The sequence below is a fragment of the Hirundo rustica genome, chromosome 14 (genome assembly GCF_015227805.2).
Source record: "Hirundo rustica isolate bHirRus1 chromosome 14, bHirRus1.pri.v3, whole genome shotgun sequence".
NCBI lineage: Eukaryota > Metazoa > Chordata > Aves > Passeriformes > Hirundinidae > Hirundo > Hirundo rustica.
Window position 1 is genome coordinate 10982373 of NC_053463.1, and position 19720 is coordinate 11002092.

Here is a 19720-nt window from a genome sequence, read left to right on the forward strand (position 1 = left end):
CAACGTGGTATCTCCAAAAATTAAACTGCTCCTAGGAAAATTTTAATTGGGAATTCATAAACTTCCTAAGAAGAGTAATCTTTGAGGCATTGTATGGAAACTGTGAGCCTCTATTTGTCAGAAACTTGAAATCAGGTGATAACAGGTTGCAGAGTAATAGCTTGGTAAATGGAGAGTCAAATGTGTGAAACAGGATAAATGGAGTAATCTGAACTGTTTGACCCAAGGTTTCTCAAGCCACTCCAGAGCCCAGGAGTGAAGAATCTGGACTGTGTTGTTGTTCAGCCATCTGACATGTTTTTTTTTTTCATCAGGAACTTCCGGGGAAAATGCGTATCAGGATTGCTCTGTCTGCAAATAAACAAGTCCTGTGGCTGCTCCTCAGTTCTCAGCACTGGAAAGGCATCAAAAGAGGAAATCATACTTAGTTCAAGGATCTGGGATGTTGTTTTATAATTTTGTTTGGTTTTGTCAGTGGCTCCTATCAGGAAACTGGCTCACACAGCTGCCATGAAGTGTCCTGGACATATAGAGAGCTCACAACTTGTCTTTTTTTTTCCTGGAAAATGCCTTAGCCAGAGAGGTCAGGATTGGAAAGTGCCAGTTTTCCGGAATCTCACAGTGAAGGTATCCTCCCCTGTCCTCTTTGGAATTCCCTAAAGGACTTTGCAAAGATGCAGTGCTGGTCATGCCGTCTGATTCACCTGAATGAGAAAGTCATCCCTCATGGACTAGGCTTAAGGAATGGAGGGGTAGGAGGGTCTGTATTTGTTCCATTTTACATTTTATTGATGCCTTGTATAAACCAGGTTTTGCATTTTGTTCTGGCTCAGTCAGAAAAGTAGCGGTTTTGGGAAATGTGAAATAGTTTGGGATAATGTGGCAGAGCAAGTAAGACGAGCTAATTGATGATAAAACCATAAATTTGGCATATTGTGTTCTGCACTATCTGTGAATTCCATCTGTTAAGGTGGGGGAAGAGGGAATTCACTGAGGCCTGTCAGAAACCCAGCCCCATTCCAAGTTACCTTAGGAAGCTGCAAGACTCCATGGCCTCTGTGTACAATGCAAGCAGTTTTGCTTGGCTGCTTCTGTAAGTGCATCAGAACTGTCCAGGATTCACAGGAGTGCCTTAACAGCCTTGTCTCTTTTATTGCAGTAGTCTAGAAATGCTACTTTTTACCTAGTATTTTTACTACCAAATTAAGCAAAACAGTGAAACAGATAATATGATGAGTAATATTAAAGAATTTGGTATTTAGTCTTGTTTGTTCTGCATAGCTGCTTGTTCTTTTTACTTCTCCTACAATGTCCAGGTGTGTTCCCTGGCTCCTGGGTGCTATTCTCATGGCAGTCATGGTCTTCCCTTTCACCTGAATTGCAGCTTCAAATAAGATATAAGAAAGAAAAAACTCAGTACATTTTGCCACGTACCTTTGGGGAGTCACAAACCTGGCTCTGGTCCCAACACTCAGCAAATCCAAGGGCTGTTAAAACTCTTGCAGAGTAAATGAAAACATACTCCTGACTCCAGATTCTCTGTCGAGTGCTGCATCGAGGCTTCAGCTTTCCCAGGGTGGGAATAACAAACACACTCAGGACCTTGTTTTAGGAGCTCAGTTTGGGAGGGCTGGGTGCTTCCCCACCCAGTGCTCCAGTACAACCGAGTACCAGGACTTTGTAAGCACAGCTACAGGCAGATGAGTTGGGAAACGCGAGTGAGCACTTTAAACTGCTCCAAAACGTGCCCTTGCCCTCCCTCTGTGGACACAGCTACAACTTCCTTCATTTCAAGCCTCCAGCCATCTGAAATGCTAATTAGACCACTTAAAAAGGTTTGAGTCTTCCTTTGGAGATATGTTAACAAAATCATCAAAGCACTAACTGTATTTTTCTTCTAACTTTTCCTTCCCCTCAGGGCACAGATATCTCTCTGTCAGGTTACAAAAAAGCGATTCTCTGGATTGCAGAAATCAACTCCCAGTTCTAGTTTTACCCATAAATGTTTGCTTTAGCCACCAGCATCTTTAACAGGCTGTTGGCATCAGTAAAGGTAAAGATCTCTGTCAGCTTTTCCCTGGCTAGACTACTGACTGGGAATGTAAGGAGCATGTAATCAGTTTATACACAAAGCAGGGATGATGTTTGGAAGCAGATTTAGGGAGCAGTCAGGGTTGTTGCTGGGGAAGGCCATTAAGAAAATATATGTATATACACACACACATGTATGAACTTGGGTGTTTGATGAGATTCCACTGACCTCACTAGAATTGTTTGTGTGGACTTAGTCCAACTGCTGTGGTAAATACAAAGAACTCATCTGGTTTTCTTTGATAAACAGAAATTATTCACATTATCACTTTCAATATTCTGGTTTTTAGACTACTATTTTTAATTAAACGGTGGGGCTGACCTTTTCTGCCACTGAAGCCACAGCAAAGGTAGGAGTTGAGCTGAGCCTTGCAGCTTCCAATTCTATTTAGGTTGATCCTGACATACAGAATCACAGAATCATTTAGGTTGGAAAAGGCCTCTGAGACACTGAGTCCAACATTTGACTGATCACCACCCTATCAACTAAACCACAGTACTAAGTGCCACATCTAGTGGGATGCTGACCCTCCCACCTCCCTGGGCAGCCTGTTCCAATGTTTAATAACCCCTTCCATGAAGAAATTCCTCCTGAAGTCCAACCTGAACCAATACCTGAAAGTGAGGGGCAACATTGCAGTGGAAATGTGGGATATGGGGTTATATTTGTTAAAGTTGTTAAGGCTTATGTTCACCAGAAGACCCTGTAGGAGGGCACAGCTGCAGGCTGGGTGGTTGGAGGTCAGCTGGGGGGTGAGAGGCAGGTATGAGGAGGAACGTGTGGACAGGACATGAGCAGGAGGCTGGTTGGGTGCTAGGACATGTGGGCAGCCGAACAGCCAACGAGTGCCCTTCTTCTGTGAAGTTCTGGTGATGTCCAGTGGAAGTTGAAGGTATAAAAGGGGAGTGTTTTCTACAATAAAGTGATTTCCTTCACATGCACAAGGAGGTCTGTGTCTTTTTGTTCCCCACTGCTACATGTAAATACCGTGGCATTACATAGTCTAAAAATTGTGAGAGACGAATAAAAATGGCACCTATAAGAGGATTTATTCTGCTTCACTTTGAATTTCCTTGTTCTATTTCTAGCTTCTGTAGCTAAACTAATTCAGAAGCAACTGTCACGTAAATGAAAGTTTGAAACTCATGTATGTATCCTAGAATAACAATTATTTCCCCCAAGAGTCTTTTCTTTACTCAGTGTTTTCTTCTTCTCCCTTCAGGCCCAATTAAAATATCTGCAGTGCATTGCAATTTCCTGCCTTGTCCCTGCAGCAAAAACCAATGAAGATGAGGTCTGTATGCTTCATTTTAAACACATTAAAAGTTGTTAATATTTCCACGTGTTTCAAGAACTTGGACATAACGAAAGTTAATTTGTTTACCCTGAGTAGTCCTAAAGATGTGAAAGTAGCATTTTCAGTCCTGTTTTATCTTGCTCCAATGAATTGTGCCCTTTACCAATGAAGGACTTGTTTTTGTTTATGTCATGGATATGTTTCTGTCCTACCCCCAAACCTCTCTCCTCTTTTCAGGATCCATGGCTCACAGTAGAGCTTAGGCTGAGGGGACAGTCAAGATGCACCTCAGAGGGCTGTAATTCCCATGCTATAGCTCTTGGGAGGGCACAGCAGGTGTGACAGAGCAGAGATTCTTCAGAGGAAGCTTTAAATAGATTACAAGATCGGAGCCAAAACTTGTTTCTGATCCCAGTGAGGAACTGACTCAGGTCTGCACCTAAAGATGAGAAAGCATAGTCAGCAGCCAGTGAGAAATTACACAGGATATCTCTCATGGCAAAAATGCAGTGACAGACTTCTGCAGGCAGTTACAAGCATTAGCTAAAAGCATTTCAGATTGCGTTCCTCCTCTTCTTCCTTCTGCTTTGCAAAAGAAGAGGAATGCCAGGACCTGGAGTCAGACATGCACATCTCTTCAAACAGCCACTGCAGTAGTAAAATGTCCTTCACTGCCTTTCTTAGGTGCTGTTACAGTGAAGTTATTGTTCTTTTCCTCTCAGCTGCAAAGGAGAAGCTGCGTCAATGACCACAGGAAACCAGACAACCATAGCAGGCCTTGTAAAACAGGCTGAAGGAAGCCCCCTCTGAGCAAAACTAGCGGTAGCAGGGAAGGTGCATCACTGATGCCACACTGGGGAGCTCACAGCATCATTCTTGCTGCGGGCTGGGTCTGCAGCAGCTGCCCTGGGGTGACCAGGGACCACTCTTCATTTAGGATGGGAGATACCTAGGAATGAGATCTCCTGGATGAGGAGATCTGCTTAACATAAACTTGTTTAAACTTGTCAGAGCCCTTCAAAATACAGAGAGGCGCACACAGCACTGTATCGGATGTTGGTGTCTTTATTTTTTTTTTCTTTTAATTTTTAAAAACTTTTTTACAGGTAATACCATCAGTGCAGACACTAGCGGTGCAGAGCAGATGTAAACACTCTCCAGCTGAGATCTTGAGAATGGAAAGAATTATACTGGATAAGCTTCAGTGGGATCTTTACACAGAAACACCAATGGATTTCTTAAACATTGTAAGCACTACGTTTTTGCAATGTTTTTTCTTTAAAGAAACATCTCCTTATCAAATGAGACTAAGAAACACAGATGAGTACACACCCACACACACACCCACACATCCTTCCCAAGATGTTTGGCAAACTACCTATTCCTATCTATCTTCAAGCCTTTTAAAGAATATTACAGTAATTGTATTTTCAAAATTTTTAAAAAAATTTCTACTATTTAAAACCTTCTATTTTGGTCAAAAAAATTTACTCTCATCTTTAAAGGATAACTGAATAGACATTAAAAAGATTCTCATAATGCACAACAATATGCCTTCTTTATTTTTTTTTAAATACAAGCTGCAAAAATATTTCTAACTATTTCCCTTCTATTAATACTGTACATAGAAAGCTGTCAGAGTTTTGCTACATTTCCCCCACAGTTTTTTTCTTAAACCATTTTACTTTTCATCCCACTATTTATTCACTTATGCAATGCGACTACCCTGATCTGGCACTTAGTTCACATTGCAGTTACTAAACATTTATTAGAAACAATTAAACTTTGTCTTCAAGAAACGATCATGTGCTAGTAAGGCAAAATTCATGTGATACAAACACATCCTGGATCCCTATTTTAAGGTTATGTGCAAATATTAAGCCATTTTAGGCTTCTGATTGTGAAAACTGCCTTTCGTAGGTGCTTGTTTCCTTGTTGAATTTAGAGTGCAGTATTACTGGTTTTACTGGATTTGGAGCTGCTGTCCTGAACTGAATCTCCTGGACAGCAATCTGGATAATGTGGAAACCTCAGAAATTCTTAGGAAACATAGCCCTCGTACATTCATTATCAGCTCAAAAAACCAGTTCAATGATTGGCAAGTACAAACACAAAACACAACAAGAAAAGAGATGGGGGAAGCCTTCAAGTTTCCTGATATGAGATGAAATTCATCTGTACTTTTGGGTGATGACATGAAAACATATAAACTTCACCAACCTCTGCTTTTCTTTTCATATATATATATGTGTTTATATACATATATATGTACACTTTTATGTTCTCTGCAGTTCATGCCATGGTGATGTCCAGCTGGCCCCATCTCCCACCCAGACTGCCTCAGAGGAATCCTTCCCTCCACGTTGCACTCTTGACCAAGCAGCTGCAGCATTGTATGGCCTGCCACCAACTCGTGCAGTTTAAGGGCTCCACGTTGGCTTTGGTGATCATCACCTTGGAGCTGGAGAGGCAGATTCCTGGTTGAGTTCCTGTTATAACTGATCTGCTAAAAAAAGCACAGGTAGGAAGCAAAATGGCCTTTGGTCACAAATCCTGAAGGCAGGACATGATAAAGGAATAAAGCCAAGTGTATTTACAGCCAGTATTGCACTTCAGCAGCTCCTGAGACCTGTGTCCTTGTTCTGCCTTTGCTGCAGGCCTTGCTGGTGCTAACAAAAAGGAAATAAAAATGCAGTTCAGGGGTGGGACATCCCTTTGGCAGGGAAGGGAGGGTTCCAAATCCTTGGCTACAGATAGCTTCCTGCATCCTGAGCCAGGAGAGATTCTCTCATGATGGGAGAGTGTGAGAGCACCTAGAAACCTGTCCAGTTTCCTCAGCCTCCCTCTGAACACTGACAAAACTTTTAAGTACAGTCACATTTCTCTAAAAATATAATCAGTTTGACTTCTAATGATTCAAGACAAGCTCTATTTCTTCCTTATTTTTAAAGCTTTTCCCCAGTTTCATAAAACACATGCCTTTTATGAGAGGACACCTAGAAGGCTAAAACCCAGGCTGTCAGCTTGATACACCCATTTTAAGGTCTTGAATTTGTCTGAAATAACCTGGCCTTCTGATGCCTGTTGTTTCCTGCACAGAGGAAGCACTTGCCCATGTTCTTGTGTAGTAGGCATAGGAGTAGTCATAGGAGTAATTATCAGGAGCTCCTGGATAAGTGTTTTCCATCAGGATCAACAGCATACTGCTGCTATATATTTACTGAGGCAAGCAGCCTGTCCCTGCCCTCCCCCTAATGACAGAGTGACAGGAACAGTGGCCAGACAAGAGAGTCATTTATCCAGAACTTACAATAAATCTACATCTTTCTTTACAGGAGAACAGCACTGAATTATTCCACTGCAAACAGCTTGTGGATCAAGAGTTAATGTGCTTGCAGCCACCCAATGCTGTTTATATTTTCTATCCCAGCAGTCAAGCTGTGCAGGGCCATCCCAAGGCAGGGCTACCCCTGCCATCACCCTTCTGAATGGAAGAGTTCCCACCAAGCGTGGTTGAGGGTTCCTGTAAGGCAGCGTGTTTCAGCACCTTTCACACCTACTACAATCCCAATTCCTGATCAAACCCCTGAGACTGAAGAATGCTGTGATGGATTCAGACACCTGCACAGTGAGGATGGGGAAGTGAGTGCTGGGAGGATGAGCACAGGAGGCTCGTGCCCTCAACTGAGCTGGCCCTGCCCTCCCTTTACAGCCACCCAAAATGGACTACTGGGGAATTATTGCCTTGGAAACAGCACCTGCAGAACCAGCAGGTCCCAGCAAACAGAACAGCCAAAACAAGGGAGCAAAAGTGTCACTGTGCTTCTCAGAGGACAAAGACACTTGGAATTATCAGTCTATTTTTATGTCCTCCCTAAGCAATATGTGCTTCCCCTCAGTTTTAAGATTATGTACAGACAAAGCTGGGGAGAGGAGGGACTTGGTCAAAGTCCTTCAACACAGGGATCCAGTTGGCAGGCGGCTACAAACTTCATGGAGAACCAAATGCCACAGAGTTTTTTTTTTAAATAGCCATGATGAAGTTTGACAGGTTGAGCCTTTCATCCAGCTCATACCATTGTTCTCTCATTTGAGCTGACCTGGCTCGGCCCATGGGAGCCTGAACAGGAGCTGCTGTCGAGGAATGGGCAGCCCCACTGCTGCCTCTGCAAGAGTTCTCAGATGGAACCAAGGCTTTGATTCAGTAGTGAGAAGCTTGAATCAAACCTCCAGTTGTCCTTAAGGCCTTACCTTGTAATCCAGGGATTTGGGATCTGTGCTTTGTCCTGGTTAAGACATTAAAGACTCTATCAGAGTTTCTATGAAATGTGGGAAATCACTTCTTGTCTACAATCACCATTGCCTTGGGCTCTCACCAACCAGCATGTACCAATCAGGGTTTTTAAATTTATTGTCTTACCAGACTAGACAATATAAAATGCCTTTAATAATTCCCCTCCACCACTGCAACCACATTATTTCTTACAAATTGCTTAATCTTCATAGCAAAGTAGCTTCACAAAGGTCAGATTAAACCACTCTTGCACTTTTAAACACCAGCTTCATACATACTTCTAAAATTAGTGGAGGTTTTGTTTTAAACAATAGGCATTTTTAGGTGATTGTTACCTTAGCTTGAGGGTATAATCCAGCCAGCAGGGGATGGGTAACAGCATCATGCCTGCCATCCTGTCACAGAACAGGAGGGGGTTTCATATGCACTGGCACAGGCTAAATACTGAGCAGGTGTCTCAGGTAATGACATGGGATAAATAACTTGGAGACAGAGATGGGACAAGAGCAAGGAGACCCTCATGCTGTGTAACAGCAGAGCTCATCACTGCAAAAAGAAAGCTTTCCGGCCTTCTTCCCTTCATCATTGTCTTATCTTGTAGGAGAGGAATTTCTAAACACCAACCATGCAAGACTGATGTGCTGAGCAGCTGTTCACACTTTCTCAAGTGTTAAATTTGTCAGAGTGAGCTCTGAGAACACAGCAAGCTTTCTGTGTGCAGGTAGAAAGCCATGCTGATCTTGAAACCACAAAGGAAGTGCCCAAGAGTTCCAGTAACATCCAGCAATGGAGACTTAGTGTAAACAGCCTGACTTGACTTGAACAGACATGACTTGAACCAGCAGTGAAAGCCACGGAATTCCCCCGAGCCAGCTCAAAGCTGCCTCAAGCTGCAGATGCTGTGCTGAGGGGCGGCTCTGCCCAGGCTGGGGATGCTGCAGGAGCAGGACTCAGGGGGCTGGTTTAGACCACACGAGGTTTGTGAGGTCCCCGCATACTCGGGGGTCAGGCAGCAGCATGCTTGGGACATGGTATTTATTTATACTACCACAGGGAAGGTTTTCATTTAATGGCAGGACTCTTCCCTCCTCCTGAGCAGTACCTTCTTCTTCTCTCACAAGCTGTGAGTTGACTGCCTGGCTTTTGGAAGGAAGCGAGCTGTCTTTTATAGTTTCCACTAAATAAAACATAAGCTTGGTCTGCCTGTGGCCCTGGAATAGCCCAGCTGAAAGGTGATACCCACATTGATCCCTGCAGAAAACTGGGCTGTGTGATGGGCTCTGCTTCCCTCCCATCCCTGCCCTATCTCAAGCATTGGCACCCACTGCATGTACCTGTGGAAATGCCAGCAGCCAAGTTCTACACGCAGTAATTAACAAACTTTACACCACAGCAATTGTAACCTCGTGTTTTCCCCCCCACAGCTTTGAGCCTGTGTATATAGTTCTTGCCTATAGCTGGACATGTTAAAACCCATGAATAAATCTGCTTTTCAAAATCTCTGCAGATCTCTACGGTCAACATTCAAAAGTACACATTAAGAGGGGTTAAGTCTAAAAGATAAGGGCAGTGCTGGAAGGCCCTCCAGGGTTCTGTGTTCCCAGTCAGGATGCAAGATGCCACATCCCACTGGGATGGGAGGAGTTCACCTGCAGCCTGCCTGCGCTCCCAGGACACACAGCTCCCTCCCACACACCTATTCCAGCACTGTAGTTACCACGAAGGAACAAATACTTCTGTCTTGGCTTCAACAGGCTAAAAACATCACTTACCTTTGCATTCCTGCCATTGCTCAGAATGGAGCTTCCTACCCCAAAGAATGAGCTGCCAGGTACAGGAAGGAGCTGCTCTTGCACAGGACCATTCTTATTACAGAAGGAGCTTTTTGGATAGTGAGAATAGCACCAACTCTCTTTTTTTTTCTTGCAGAACAGGGTCAGGAGCTTTAATACCTTTCCCCTCCCTGCCTGGACAAGTAGTGACAAAATGAACACTCCCCACACACAGCAGTGACAGGAACAATTAATTTTGCCCAGTGAATTTCAGAGAGGATGACATCTTACCTGTGTGCCCCCCTGCATGGACTGTGTGTACAGCAGTTTATTCCACCTCGACCCACCACTGCAGACCCCATTTGCTACACACCGGTTACTGGTGAAAATGTGCCAGATTCAGTGAGTGCTGGCACAGGTCTGATGTGGTTATGGCTAGCTCTGTGAGGATTGTTGTTTTGAGGAAAAGTCACCCCCAGGAAATCTACAGAGAATGCTCATAGAGTATTTTCAAAGAGCTCTGACCTGGTAAGGTCCCTTCCCTGGGGGGATCTTGGCCCAGATGAGGCATACCTCTCAAACCCAGACTCCTCTTGTTGTTGTCTCAGTTCAGGCCAGATTTCCAGATGCCTGCAGATTCCACCACCTTCCAAACAAAGCTGCAATTACACCTGAAATCCCCTATGGTAAGCACCGACAGAACTATTTTCTGTGGCTGTTTTAAACCACCTACGGAGACAGCAAAACATTTCAGATCCTCCCATCCACCACAATGTCCCCCCATTCATAACCCCCAGCTAAAGGAACCATGTCACAGCTCATGCAGTCACCCAGGAACCATTACAGGTGAGGAGGGAGCTGCCTCATTTCAAGACAGCACCCACTGGGGTGTTTGTGACAATAAACCTGACTCAGTGTCACTGCTTGTGGAGGGTGACGACCTAGGAGAAGAGTTCATTTACACGGTTCTACAAGTAAAGAAACTCCTGTAGTCAGAGAATTGACCAAGAGACAAGAAAACTGCAAAGGGAAAAGTTATACCTCATTTGCGGGGTTGCATCTATACAGTTGTTGGGTTTTTTTCTCCTGCTGATTGACTTTAGTGTGTTAAATTGAATTTGAGCAGTACTTACAGTTCAATTCTTTAGGAAGGCAGAAAAGTGCACTGATGGAGAGATGCATTAACTGCTGGCAGGTCTCAGAGCCCCCTCCCATTCCTCCTCAGCAAGATGTGCAACTGGAATCCCCCTGGTGACCTAACTATGGTCACGACAAACAACTTAATCAAATCTTCTGAGCAATTTGGAAAAAGAACAAAAAGCTTCCATTCCCAATCCACCAATCCTGCTGGGAATCTAATTTGACAAAAGCTCCAAGCCAGATGAAAGCTTTGCCAAAGGAATTAAGAGTGGCTGGCCTCAAAAGAGAACACAAGCAAGTTTAAAACAGCCATCAGAGCAGCGGCAAAGGCTGTATCACAGCTCAGCCTGATGGTCACACACAGCTTCAGCTTTCCTGCTCTGTGCGGGGCACCACAGACATGAAGACAGACAGAACCCTCCTAAGCAGACTTCCAGCTCTGAATTCATGGTCTCCAAGACCCTGGTGCTTCTCCAGACACAAGTGGTGCCTCAACCCTGTCCATGGTGGCAGCAGGGACAGGCAGGGATGAAGAACATGGGGTGAACGTGTTTGTCATGGAGTTTCATCCCTAATGCCTGCAAGTGGCAGGACTCTCCACAGCTTCTCCCTGTGTCCAGTTCAATCCTTTTCAGAACACATACCTGTTACAGCTGCAATCTGTTTCCCAGTTCTAATTTAGGCTAAGGGCATCCAGAGGGTTTAGACTGTCCCTGATCACACACCCTAGGGACAGGCACTCAGTGCCTGGGGCAGTCAGTACCTTTGCTCCAGCCTCTCCCTCTCATAGGGGGTTACAGAGACACGATGGAGCCTTGGAGGGCTCCTGTCACACCCACTCCCTGTTCTCAGCCTTTGTCCCACTGTGGTCACACCACCCAGCAGGAGGTAGGGGCACAGGGTGAGAGTCCCTTCAAAGCTCCTGCCACAGACTGACTTTTGGCCACTCCTCCCCTCCCAGCCTCAGGGCAGTGGGGAAAGCAGCCAAGGGGAAAAGGAGGGAGACTGGGGACAGCAGCTGCCAAGACATAGGGGTGCACAGGGGACATCACACTTTAATCACAGGGCAAGGGGTTAATGAGGGGAAACTGGGATCACAGAGGGTTGTGAATTTGGATTGAGGACATTGTTCTGGTTATATCTGGTATACAAACCATGGTTTTAACAGATGTTTGTTAAACAAGTCAGTTTTGTTTTTATTAAACCAGCTTTGGTACAGGTCATTCCTGAGATTCATTTACAAGGTTATTTAAAACAAAGATGAACTGGGGCCTCTCCCTGTTCCTACGTGAAGTTACTGGGGCACAGACATCACACTTTGTTTTTCCCCTTACTTTTTTTTTTTTTTAAATATTTGTGTAAGGGGAAGTCAGTCTGTTGCACAGTACTTACACCAGGAACACTGAGTCTCCAGCTTTAAACCATTTCCCCTCCATTAATAAATAACATTTAGTTGTGCTTTAAAATGGTTCCCTCCTCACCCATCACATCCCAGCAGGACGAGCAGAGCCCGGACTGGCCAGGCAGGGTTACCTGGCCCCAAAGCAGCAGATGGGAGGTGGGCAGGGAGCTCTGGGGAAGGGGTTACGGTGTGAGCCACCATGTGCAGCCCTCAGGAAACTAAAGAGAGGAAGGTTGGGGCATTTTAGTTATAAAACCTGTAAGTATACAGAAGCAAGCTGCACAGAAGAGTTACTGTTATGAAAGGTGAGAATCCAGCTGAAAGAGTAGGGATGTCAAACTCGGGATGCCAGGTTAGGGACATCAGGTTCCACAGTTACACTCCAAAACCAGATTGAGGAGGGGACCTGCAGGACCCTGTTACTGCAGCAGCTCGAGCAGCAAAGCTGAAAGCCCCTCACACTACCCCAGGTTTGTCCCTCATCTCTCTGGAGTCAGTCAGTGTTAACTCCCTCGGGGTAAGAGCCCCAAAATAAGCGTTTGGATTTAGTGCCAGCCGTGCAGCAGCGTGAATTAGCAGTTTACCTTTTGGCAAGTATCTTGGATTTCAACTTTACCAAGAAACCTGATTAAGCAAACTTTTCCCCATCAAAAGACACGGTGGGTTTTAGTCCTTGCTACATATTCTCTTCTGTGCAATGTATTGCAAGCTTAAAGGTGTAAGCACCAATTAATTTCTTCTGCATGAGATGTTTTGGCCTTAATAAGTCTTCTAATTAACATATCTTCCTGTTGTTATGGAGTACGCACTGGGAAGACTAAAAAAGCTACAGAAAGAACAAAAGAGAATCAGTGTTTAAGTTTCAGTTATTTACATTAAGACAGCATGAAAGGTCAAAGCACCAATCTATTGTACAGACGTTTGAGTTTAACCCATTGCAACTTGGAAAAGCTCTCACAGCTGCCAACATCTTGTTTGGAATTGGTAATCATAGGATTGATGTAGAATTTTAATGGGAAAAGACTGCTGATGAGAAATCCCAGGTGATGGAGACCCTCAAGAGCAGCCAACCAGCACACACAGATGGAGCAGTGGCTTTGCACGGTCCTTGCCTCATTCCATCCCTCACAGCTGCACAGGTCCCTGATGGGACAGCTGGGACAAGGCTGGGTTTGTCAGGCTGTCTGCTGAAGGGAAGTGCCACCATGTCCCAGGGCTCGGCCACCAGGTGCTGGCTCTGGAACTGCAAAGCACGGGCAGCACCTACCTCACTGCTGAGCTGCTTCTCTAACAAACCCAGGCATTTTCCTTCTCCTCAAAGCATCTCTAGGAGCTTTGCACAAGTATTAATGAACACTCTAAACACCAATCCCCTGGAAAGACACTTGTCAACGCACATCATCTGAATCACCAGGTGGCCCATCTTTAAAAGGACGAGCTACTCCACCCCTTTTGTTCCTTGCATTCTGATGTACCTGAATGCACGTGCTCCACCCTGGTCTCCTAGATTTGGCTTTAAAATGTATTGGGATGGAAAAGGATACAAACATTTAATACAAACCACTTGGTATCAACTGGCAATTCCCTACTAAAGCTTTTGCCTAAAAGGTTTCCAGCTTCATATTCCTAAAAAGCTCTTAGAGGCAGTCAGGATCACCTGCCTGGTTTTGTTCTTCAAGCTGGGGCTGCAGAAAAACCTCCCACCAGAAGCACTGCTACAGCAAACACTGTGCATCAGCCAAACTCCACATTGGCTGTGTCTGAAGTGCAGCACTGATCCAGTCCAATAGCAAATAAACCCCAGAAGGACCCAAAGCTGAGTGAATGTATGAGCTGGTGTGTAGCAATGGCCCAGAGAACAGACATTAAGAACAAACATGTGGGTAAAGCTTCAGCAGAAAGCAGAGCACCAAACTAAAGCTGTGCTCTTTTGCTGGCCTTGACCTAATGTCCTTCTCCAGACAAGGAACACAGCTCTGGATGCCCCACCAAGAAACTTCTCCACCTCTGCTCCCTTTTCACCCTACCTTTAAATCACGTCTTTGGGCACCATAAAATCAGCAAAGCTGCTGGTACATCCCCTGCTCAGTCTCCAGATCTCACAAAGGAGATGTACCAACAAGCCTCAAAGCTCCTTCTGCCCAAACACAGACAGCTTTTGGATCAGTATCTAAGAATTTCTTCCCAGATTCCATAGGAAGTACAATTCCACATACTCTATGATTATCTAGTTGTTAATTAATTAGCTAATTATATTCTTGAAAGTTCCCAATAGTCAGCCTGTGACTGGTAAGCTTGCAATCATGACACACTATTATTGTGACAAATAATACAGAAAATAACTAGATTGCACAGAAAATGCACCATTAAATAAATGACACCACAAAAACTCAAAATACACGTGAGATTTAATAAAAGAAAAAAAGTACAAAGTGAGTGGGAAGAAAAGAAAGAAAAAAAAACCCCAAACAAACCACGAACCCCAACACACTGGGAATGACAAAGCAAAGGGATGCAGCACGTCCCAGAGGGCTGTGTCCCCCACACAGGTCCCCAAGGTGCCTCCACGGCTCCAAACCACCCCCATCTACACCCCTGGGGCAGCACCTCAGCCAGGCATGCCCCCCCTCAGAGACCCACAAAACACAGTTTAATTTAGAAAGCAGACAACATACAGGACGGTAAATGTTTAAATGATAAAAAAAAAAAATGGATAGTTTTTCCAATTAATACCAATCTTTAACAGATAAATATACAAAACAGCTGAAAGATGTGTAACTGGATGGTTTCAATCATTTCTGAAGAGTATTTCTTTCACTTTTTCTAGCCTACAAGATTTTAAGACTTCAGACTGGGTGAGAGTAGCATCACAACATATTTGTAATTTGTTAAATAAAAATAAGATACAGAATTACCCTACCACAATACTTAAATCTTGTCTCAGCCAAAAGAAAAAAACCAAGTACTCGGGGAAAAAAAATATGACTGAGTCCCTTTGGGGAGATTATGATGTTGAACAAGCAACTACAAGGACAAGGGATATCTGTCACAACATAAAGTCAAAGTAATATAATAATCATCATCAGGAAAATATTGTTACATACATTCTGAATGTCTTCTTCAGAAAATACTGTAGATTTCTCCACAATGCCCATGGATTCAAAGATTTTTTTACTCTTTGTTATAATAATAGCTCTTAACTACCTGTTATTCTAGGAAAAAATAATTGATCTCTGATGAGCCAGGGCAGAGAGAAATCATTTGCATAGATCTTGCTGGCTGCAGCAGGAGATCAGGAGAGAACTGCTGATGGGGAACACAGTGGCGAGGCAGCTGGGTGCACACCAGTGCCTCCAGTTACTGTTTTATCCCAGCATTGGCCTTGGGAAGCAGAACAATGAACCAAAGAGCATTGCTTGCTCAGGCAGTTAGTGCACCACAGTTTCTCTCATTAGCAAAAAATTAATAAAAAATAATTTGCTACACGATTGGTCTGTAGTCAGAGATGAGGTGGAATTGTCTTCTTGCATATAACAGAAGGTTGGGTTCCTTGTACCTGTTTGAGAAAACCACACTAACCCTCCTAATGTTTGATAGTTACTCTTTGAAATACATCTAACCTGGAGGCACAGCCTTAAAAATTCAATGTCCAGCTTTCAGCAGAATCCCAACAAGTGCAGAACTTTAATTCTTTCAATAAAAGCCTGTTCTAAAAGGTACCAGTGAGATCTTCGTGAGGTTCTTTTCTACAAGCATCAAGCAACACTGTCAGTATATCCACAGAAAAGGCCAATGTCCATTGAAAAATAGTTTAAGACCTGAGCATGTATTTAGAAAAGGGAAAAAAAAAAAAAAGCTGCTTTAATGGAATATGAACATTAAAGAACCTCAGAATCCAGCAAAATGATGCCCTGCAACAGCCTTGTGACAGCCCAGACCCAGGCCCTGCACCTCCTTCTGCACGGCACATCAGGAATTTGCTGAGAGCTTAAAGACAAGCCTTTAACAAAAAATGTATCAGAAAAATCCCATAACATTAATAACTAAATAAAAACACACACACACTCACTACTAACACTTAGCCAGCCAGTGTTTTTATAAACTCTAAAGACACTATGTGAGGGTTAATATAAAATACTTCCTTTCATTTATCCTAGGATCTGATGGATGGATGGAATTGGGTCCAACTATTTTTCCATGACAACACAGCTAATAACTTTCTGTTCAGTTATTGCCCTGCCTATTCACAAAATGGTTTGAGTGGAAAATTTACTATTGATCCTCATTATTCCTCTAAGCTCGGTTGCCCTGGAAAACAAGGCTGTGATTTCTAGGCATGATGAGTTGTCAAAAGAAGCACCTGTCAGCATAAATACAGTGCACAGCTCTAGAGCAGGGGGTTCTCCTTAGGCACATATTAGGCACATATTAGGTTTAAGGTTAAAGAATAAAGTAAAGATGTTGGCTTAAATAGTTTCCACAACAGTAAATACATTGGTAAGTGACAACTGAAATGTTACACAAATCCTGTAGTTCCACTTTATACAACAAACTCTTACGAAAACCTCTCTATAAATGTTCTACTTTAGCAGTAAAGAAAATTCAAAACATTGTCCCATTAATTTTATTAACCACTCTCTCTCTCTCCTTATATTTATATATATATATATTATAAATGATGTAGATAGTGTTTAGAGTAATTCAGGAATTAATACAGAATTACTGGAATGAGGATAACTCTGACTAAGATTCCTGCAGAAAGCCTAAATGTTGTGTTTTTCTACCCATTCTAAAAACTTGAGAATTTTGTTAGAAAAACAAACATTTCAGCATTCTTCAGACCACTCCTCTCACTGTGCACGTGCAGGGGAGGTCAATGAGCAGTCACCTTGGCCAATTAAAAAAATGTAGAAAGCAATTATTTAGCTGGTGGTTAAGACGAGTTCAGTTGTGGTCACTTCATACACAGCTGCTCAATCACTGGGTTTAGAACAAATCATCTTACTTGAGGGATTAGTTGGCTTTGTTTAACAAAATGTACATGTAAGGTTACTTCCTGCAAACCTCCTGGTAATTCTGAAAAGAAAACAGCAGGAACACTGCAACCACCGGAGATGCTCATTTTCTCTTTCACTTTGGTCCACTCACACAATGTTATGAGAAGGGTCACTCAGGGTGGGAAACTCAAGCAACTTAACACATGAAAGCACCAAGTCCACTCTTGGCCTGAAAGTCTGTGTGTGATTAACTGAAAGAAACAAAACATAAAAAAGCATGAATTAAAGTTATGAAAATCAAACAAAAGCGAAGTGTAGCGAAGTGTGTTAAAACAAAAAAAGGAGGAGGACAAACACCGCTGGGGCAGCTGAAGGCTTCAGGTGAGAGCAGCCTGGCACAACCTGCTCAGGGCCACAAACACTTCTCTTTCCACCAACTCCTGCAATTCTTCCATCACAATTTTTTACTTATTAAAGCTAAGAACACTGCCTTGAACCAGGAAATGATAAAGAGTTCAACTAGCTCTCCTAAATATTTTACTTGAGCAGAAATCCCAAAACCCCATATTTTGAGCTAGCTCACAGGTTTGAAAAGAAAACCAACCAACCAACCAACCCACCCCCCCAAAAAAAACCAATCCAAACCCATTGTGGTGATGGTGCACTTGCTCTAGCTGTGCTCCAGAGCTAGAGCCCCCCTGCCCCAGCACCATGCTGGGTGCTCCAGTGTGCAGAGCACAGGCTGTGGGTGCCCCTGGCACCTTTGGGCACCACCAAGCTGCCTCCCAGTCCTGCTTCTGACCACAGCTCCTTTCTGTCGCTACCCAGAAGAGGAACGGCCCAGACTCGCATCTGGAGGTGGGCTAAACCCAGCAAAGTGCAGGAAAACCTTTTCTCTTACTCCAGAAGGAGCAGAGGGGAAGCTGCAGCATTTCCTGGCCCATGCTCACAGTCTGTCCCTGCCACTGGCATTGCTTGCACAAGTTGCCATTGTGCTCACCTTCCCCAAAGCAGTCCTGGGTCTAAGAAAGCCCTAGGATTCACCTCCTAATTCAGATGAAACCCTATTTTCACCGAAGTATTTTACAAACCATTTAGGCTCTGTGTGTGAGGTGGGCCATGCCCAGAGCATGTTGAGCAGTCTGCAGAAGAGAGCGCTTTGGTTTTAGCACCAACACATTTACATTCCAAGGAAATACTCAAAGAATCTACCCTGTTATCTTCCACAGGAAGAAACAAATTGCTAGGATGTCAGTACACAGAATGAGCTCCTCTGGTGCTGCAGTTCACAGCAGGGAAATGACAGACCACAAGATCTCATCTGCAGTGAGAAGCTGAATGCTGTGCTGTCAAGCACAAATATGGGGTTGTTACTCCTCATGGTCTTTTTTCTGGCCATCATTAAGAGGCTCAGAAAGCTTTGCCACCAGCCTGCTCTGGGTTTGACAGAATGCAGTTCTGACTCTTGAGCTCCTTCACGCAAGGGGAAGTAACAAAAAATGCTGCAATAGCAGAATTACCAGTTTGCATGACAGTGCTCCTTATTTTGCTCCCTAGCCGGTGTTCCTTAGGGACTGGCTTGAATTGGAAGCAGGATAACCCCTCCAACATATTTTCTTTTTAAACCTGTTTGTCCCATTCCTGGTCTATCATTACACAATCAGGTGGTTGAAACAGCAATATTTACATATCCTTGCTCCTGCTGTCTTCAGCAAATGTCAATTAATGTGCAGCAAGCTAAGAACTCTGCCTTTAGGGGAAAAGAATTTTCTTGTGATCAGAACTGTGCCTTGGAGCCACATCTCACATCCTGAGGCTGTCACAGAGGCAAGAGTGAACCCCATGAGACCATCAGCCTTTAGAGAATGGCCCCAGATTGCAAATCCCTCCCACCAGCAGCTGGCCAGACTTCTCTGGGCAGTGCTCGGGCACAGGAGGGGTTCATCTCTCCTCTGCTTGAACCAAAGAATCAGAAGGATGGGAATTAGGATTCCAAAATCCCCTTTTCTGTATGATGTTTAAACAATTGACCAAACATTAAAGCATCTGAGCAGATGCATTAAAGCGCCTCCCAGCTTTCCAGTGGCAGAAGAGGAAGACTCCAGTTCAGACACTTACTTTTTCTTGTCTTTGTCCTTCTTCAGCGGCTGCTGTGAGGTAGCCTGCAAGGATTGGGACTGCAAGGTTTCCACGGCGACTTTCCGCCTGTTGAACATGTTCATCTCTTCCTCCAGCTCTCTCCTTTTCTCCTCCACCTTCCTTTTCTCCTCCTGGTGTATCCTTTTTAAGTGCTCAAACTTCTCATGCAGCTGGTAGGAGACAGACCCTCTGAGCATTGCACTCAGCTGGCTTTGGCTGTGCTAAGCCTGCCCCAGAAGCCCAGTCACGCCTCCCACACAAATCCCCAACAGGGACCAATCTGCTGGCAGAACACAGCACCCACTGCCCGCCAAAAGCAGGGAAGACACAATAAATTCAGCTCTGCCTGACACCACACAGCAAACAGGAGGCAGCATGAGCCCTGGAGATGAGCACAGGGGATTTTGGCTCAGCCTGCAGCCCTGCACAGGGGCTGGGAACATCACAGGATCTTTTGTTCCTCACTAGTTCTGAGGATGGTCCATTTAATTCACAGCTGCTTCCTGAGGCCTCACAGTGGGGACTCCACTAGACTCACTGTGACTGGGGACCCCAGCCCAGCTGCCCCCTTCACTCTGCTCTCCAGT

General features: G+C 44.2%; 2 protein-coding genes across 4 annotated transcripts in view; one reads left to right on the top strand and one right to left on the bottom strand.

The window, feature by feature from the left end:
- The first annotated feature begins 510 nt into the window (after window positions 1-510).
- On the top strand, window positions 511-9113 carry CCNI2 (cyclin I family member 2). The gene is given in 8 exon segments (XM_040078545.1): window positions 511-627; window positions 1919-2053; window positions 3315-3386; window positions 4496-4658; window positions 5681-5910; window positions 6725-6850; window positions 6852-7031; window positions 9108-9113. Coding segments are annotated over 8 exon segments (1029 nt in total).
- A 2653-nt stretch (window positions 9114-11766) lies between these two features.
- Window positions 11767-19720, bottom strand: part of SEPTIN8 (septin 8) — a 34939-nt gene continuing 26985 nt past the window's right edge. For 2 of the 3 annotated variants that reach the window (XM_040077978.2, XM_040077976.1), the window contains exons 9-10: window positions 19113-19303; window positions 11767-12823 (exon numbers count right to left, since the gene is read on the bottom strand). In XM_040077978.2, the coding sequence (XP_039933912.1) occupies window positions 12769-12823; window positions 19113-19303 (246 nt within the window). In that variant the 3' untranslated portion in view covers window positions 11767-12768. Of the gene's footprint in view, window positions 12824-14387; window positions 17246-19112; window positions 19304-19720 lie in introns of those variants that run through there. The other variant, XM_040077977.2, reaches the window with a different exon arrangement.